Source organism: Fulmarus glacialis, unplaced genomic scaffold, assembly GCF_000690835.1.
Source record: "Fulmarus glacialis isolate BGI_N327 unplaced genomic scaffold, ASM69083v1 scaffold37678, whole genome shotgun sequence".
NCBI lineage: Eukaryota > Metazoa > Chordata > Aves > Procellariiformes > Procellariidae > Fulmarus > Fulmarus glacialis.
Window position 1 is genome coordinate 7,361 of NW_009229561.1, and position 5,478 is coordinate 12,838.

Genomic DNA, 5,478 nt, shown 5'->3' on the forward strand with positions numbered 1-5,478 from the left:
TGAGACGGTGCGGTGGTGAAACGGGAGGGTTTCAGGCCCTAGCGCTACCGCATCGCGGGGTCGTTCTTGCGGGAAGGGGCCTCAAGTGCTTTATAGTGCAACCTGCTGAAAGCGGGCTCAGCTCTGAGGTGGGGCCGAGGTGCTGAAGGTTTCATCCCTTCTGGCCTCGAAAATCTCCAGAGATGGGGACTGCACAACCTCACTGTGCTGCTGCTTGACTGCCCTCATGGTGAAAAAATCACCTTTGGAAAAACAGTATTCATGTGGTAGATACCAAACAGCAAGGGGTTCTGCTCTCTCCTTGCACAGTGCTATAGTCAGGAGGCTTTAAAAAATCCCTTTTTTTAATCTAGAAGTGTTACAGGCAGAAATATCCTCATGGTTTCTTTGGTAGGACATCAGAATTGTGAAGTTTTTTCCACTGATTTCCAGCATAACTTCAGTCAAGTTACAAACTCTTTGTCTCAGTCTTCTCTATATAACTGCTTTTCCCCGCATGTCTGATGCTTTGAGGTTCATTTTTTGGTTAGCAAGCTTCTTTCATGCATCACCAAATGTAACCCTGGAATCAGCCTCTTGCAGTTTTTTTGATAAAAGTTAATTGGATTGTAACTTGTAGAATTTGTGTATATGAAACTGTAACTCGTTCATCTTTGCCTACTTCCCTGTAGTTTGTCAAGTCTCAGAGCCTTTCTTTTACTTAATGGGTAAGCTCCTGAAATTAATGGTTCTTTGCAGAGCAATTTCCCTTTTCTCAACAATATTTCTAACGCACTGAGTATCTATGATAATTTAATTAAGATTAAATTAATCCAGTTATGATAACCATTCTTCCATACTAACCTGCTGCTTAAGAGGTTGAATGGAGGGATTCAGAAAAATTGGATTTGCCTGCTGACTGCATGAAAGGAGGTACTGAAGAGATTTTTAAAAATAACTAATTATATCTCAGTCTTTTTTTTACAGAGAGAAGTTCACTAGAGGGTCAGCTTTCATGATAAGAAAAACAGTGTGTTTTCTGTCAGTGTTGTTTGTTTGTTTGTTTAAGGAAGAAGTTTGTGGTGTGAATAATATTTTGTGTTCCAGAGACAATCAGTGTCTATAACAACTGATTTTTTTTTTCCTTGACTTGTCCTGATTGTAACTCAAAGATTTGCACAAAATGCTTCAATTAGTATGTTCAGGATAGCAATTCTGTATATGCTTATATATTGTCCTGAATTGGAGTCTTCTCATTTGTAAGATTTCAAAATATTTACTGTGTAAGTAAATGTCATTTGATCGAAGGGGAAACTGAAACAGAGATCACAACTTGTCTGTTCTCAAAGCAATATAAGGCCAATCCACAGCAACCGGTAACTTCTGTACCTCATTTTACAAGGCCTTGATGAAACATGAATTTGTGCATGTCCTTTAACATCATTACTGAGAGTTTTATTCCTCCCTGGGCAACAGCAGTACTTGAGATTTAGCCTCTTTGCAGGGGACTTAGACCATGGTGGTCTAATTATGGTTTATCTTGGAAGTACTTTTTTTTTCCTCAGAGTCTTCTTTTGCCTTTAGTTTTAAAGCCTGTATTAACTGACATCCTTTAAATCTGAAAAAAGAAAGCATGTGTAATAATTTTTTTTCAGCTGACGTTGTTGTTGTTCTTGCTCTGAACCTAGTTCTAACTACTCCACAAACAAGCCTGATTGCTGTCAGATGTGCTTCTAAGAAAACTGGGGGCAGCTCAAAGAATTTAGGTGGCCGCAGCCCTGGGAAGCGCTATGGATTCAAAAAAGTAGAAGGTAGGTCTAGGTCTGAGTATCTGCTGAGCCTTATTTGCGTTTCATTGGGTTCTTCACAGCTGCTCCCCTGGTACACGTGTCAGTTGTTGAGCATTTCGGTAGGAGGTGGCCAGGGCGCTCTTCCAAGAGAAAGGAGAGGGGAGGTTCAGTGGAACCTCATGATCAAGAGTAGCCGGCAGGAGGGCAGGGTGAGTCAGCCTCCCTCCCAGATGGGCCTGCGAGCGGCCAGCCAACATTGCCTACAGAAAACGTACTTTGATTCTAACTTTGCCTCTCTGGAGAGCCTGGGAGGAGGGTACACTGTGGGACACTTAATAACTGAAGTGCACTTTCTCCCCACACTGTGTTGAAAAGCCGGGCATTTTTGATGTTTACAAAGGGGAGAATTATGAGGCTCAGCAGAAGCCAAAGTACAGATTCATGCAGCTGAGTGCTTAATAATTACTAGCTTTGTTGACAAAAACATATCGATGTAAAAGGTAATAAAACAAATGCCTTCAGCAACTAGAAAATGCCTTGTACCCTAGAAGTAATCTTTTCAAGACTAGAATTGCTTTTTGCCATTGTATATCAATTACCCTTTATTTCCTGCTAACACCTTTTTTGTATAGATGCTTTTAGCATTTGAAGTAATTTTTCCTTAGAAAATTCCCACAGAAAGCTGGGTTTTGTAAGTCCTGGAACCATTTGTGTTCTGCCAGGGCTTCGGGGAGCTCCGTTTCTCTGCAGTCTGACTCTGTCACTCTGTTGCAGGTGCATTCGTGCACGCAGGCAACACTTTGGCTACGCAGCGGTTGATACGCTGGCATCCAGGGGCTCACGTAAGTTCCTTTTCCATCTCTTCCTTGGTTCTCAGAGAACAGCAGCCCACAACAGAGTCCTGTACTCAGTGCCTGCTCTCCCTCAAGCTAGTTCTTAATGCTCTTCCCTATATTCTACATTATCCTGATATTGAGTTTCATTATCTGGTATTTCTTAGTCACAGAGCCTGCTCAGAGTCATACCTGTGCCCATGTGACTGAGGAAAGAACTGAAAGTTACGGATATGCCCAAACACTTCTGCAGCCTGAGTTCTTGTGCTTCAAGGTGGAATTGGTATCTCCTCCCTTGTAATGAGCACCACTGCATACTGATTGCTGGAATCGAATAGTGTGGTTTTCTTTTATTTTAAAATACAAAACAACAGATGCTGTTGAAGCCAGGATATTGAACGAGGCAGACCAATGATCAGATCTGCTTTAGTGGTGGAGCTCCAGCCTTTCCTTTCTAACACTTCTCATCCTCCTCCAGGTGGGGATGGGCCGTAACAAGACACTCTATGCCCTGGAGGATGGGATTGTGAGATACACTAAAGAGGTCTACGTACCTCCGCCCCGCAGCAGTGAGAGCAGGGAAGTGATCTGTCGTCTACCCAAAGGAGCAATTCTTTATAAAACCTTTATCAATGTTATCCCTACCACAGAAGTAGGAAGCTTTAAACTGGTCACCATGCTCTGAGCCTCCTGCATCATGTAGGGACAGATGGGAAGGAGCAGCTGGGACAGACCGCTCCAGCTGGACTGGCATCCGAGGACAGGAATGTTCTAGCTCTGAAGATTCCAGTTTAGGACTTTGTTTTCTTGCTTGTAAAGCACATGTGGTCAGTGTTCAGGCACTGGGATCACCTGCTGGCATTTCTAAGGGTGTTTAATAAATGCTGTGGGGCTGCTGAAGGTCTTGGCTGTTAATAGAATGTGTTACTTATGTTCATTTAGTATCGAGCTGCCTTTGGAGAACCTGTTCCGTTGTGCCACTGGATGAGGTTTCTTTAGAATCACTCTTATGTCAGGACTTGTCCCACTAATAGTTCTCTCTATCTATTTTTACTCATTTTTAGACATTACTGTTATATTTGTGTCTTAATTCAAAATACTCCAGAACAGATCCTTTTCCACTTTCACCTAACTCTGCATCCTAGGAAGCTAGATTTTTCCTTCTATCTAACTCATCTCAGTGATTAACTCAAAAATCTGAAAGTGTTCTATTTCCTAGCCACATGAGGCAAGTTCACGCTCATAAAGCAAACTCATGACTAATTTTAGAGTGCCTGGTAAGATGCACAAGTCTGGGTGGTATTTGAAGCTCAGCAGCTGGAAGCGTATCATAAAGCCATAATCCAGAAGACTTATCCTTTTGTCTTCCCCAAGTCATTCCATAACATTTTTGAGCTTATGTTGCTTGAAAGAAAGGAGCCCAAATGCCCTGTGGCCAAACTGATCTCATTTTATCTACAGGTTTGTAAACAATTTGAAACATTGTCTCTGCAGTAGAAAACAGGTTATCAAAATTGGTGGTGTGAGGACACCAGTGTTGACATTATTAGACTGTCTGCTCTGTAGAAGACGACTAGGTAAACTGGGTCAGCCACACATGTCCACCTTTGCTTTATGTTCTTCATGGAGACAACCAGCTATTTTGTCCACGGTTCTCCTGTCCTTTCTCAGCTTGCATGTCTAGTCACAGGGTTCATCTCGGTGGTCATGTTTGTGTACAGCAGATGAACACAACCCCTGGAGCCTCTCCAAATCTCTCTGAAGTCCATACAAAATTGCTCTCAGTCACAGATGACTGTTGCTGAGAGAGCACACAGTGATGCTCTGATGCAGATTCGTTCTGCTGCTCACAGGTGAGGATTCCCACCTGGTATCTGATACACAAATAAAGCAAAACATTTTACAGCCTAAGAAATAAGTGAAATAGCACATGACCACTGTCTGAGGTCTGATCCTTGCCACACCGGGCAGTGCTTGCCTCACAGAGGTACGATAACACTGGCTGCCTGGAGGAGCTCTGGCTGAGCAGACCTTCACCTTGGCTTTGCCTCTTGTGTAGAAGCAAGCAGCTGGTCTGTCACCTTTGGTAACTATGCCAGAAAAGAGCGAGCAGACATCTCTGGTTCCTCTGCTCAGAGCACAATACCTGGCGGTGGCTCTGTGGTTCTCCTGGTGCTGCGGGAGGGATGTCTCCACTGGCTGGGTCTGACTTGCCTGCAAATCTGGGTAGAGGTCTGAGGTTCAGCCATTCCCTGCAGACGAGAATGATGCCACAGGCACTTCTGTGGCTGACACCACAGAAAGAAGCAGAATGTGGAGGCTGAGGCCTTACACGTCTGTGTTTCGCTGAGTTTGGTAGCTGAGAGGGGCCTGGAAGGGGTCTGACACACCATGTCTGGCCAAGGTCTCTGAGCTTATTACTGTTCCTGATAAAGCTGGAGGATGTCTCAGAGCATGCTCGTAGGGAGGCGGCATCTATTGTGGAGAGAGGAAGAGCATTACAGCTGATCAGAAATAACCAGGAGATTATCCCACCTCTTCTTACAGAGCAGACGACAAGGCTCACAACCACCACCAGCCTGAAACTAAATTCCTGCAGTCCTCAGAGCAGCGAGCTGCTGGCTAGATGAACACCTGGAAAATGAGCACTTAGCACTGGTTTGCAACACAGCAGGGCAGAAATCCACTGGAGAAGTACATTCCACCCACTCCCCCCTCACACTCTATGCCAGGTTCCTGCTCTTCCCTGTCCCCCTTCAAGGACTTGTCACTACTTGTCGCAAGGTCAGAAAAGACTTGCCTTTTGTTAAAACAGGACTGTTGTTCTCTTTCCTTTGACCAAAGATTACTGCTCCCTCAGTAAGTTTGCAGACGAC

The 5,478-nt window shown here is 44.2% G+C and overlaps 1 protein-coding gene across 2 annotated transcripts in view; it reads left to right on the forward strand.

Annotated features, from left to right (window-relative positions):
• MRPL27 (mitochondrial ribosomal protein L27) overlaps positions 1 to 3,446 on the forward strand; it is a 3,672-nt gene extending 226 nt beyond the window's left edge. The window contains exons 1-4 of one of the 2 annotated variants that reach the window (XM_009583894.1): positions 903 to 912; positions 1,668 to 1,790; positions 2,544 to 2,611; positions 3,081 to 3,446. In XM_009583894.1, coding sequence (XP_009582189.1) covers positions 903 to 912; positions 1,668 to 1,790; positions 2,544 to 2,611; positions 3,081 to 3,287 — 408 coding nt within the window. In that variant the 3' untranslated portion in view covers positions 3,288 to 3,446. Of the gene's footprint in view, positions 1 to 902; positions 913 to 1,667; positions 1,791 to 2,543; positions 2,612 to 3,080 lie in introns of those variants that run through there. The other variant, XM_009583893.1, reaches the window with a different exon arrangement.
• Positions 3,447 to 5,478: the final 2,032 nt, after the last annotated feature.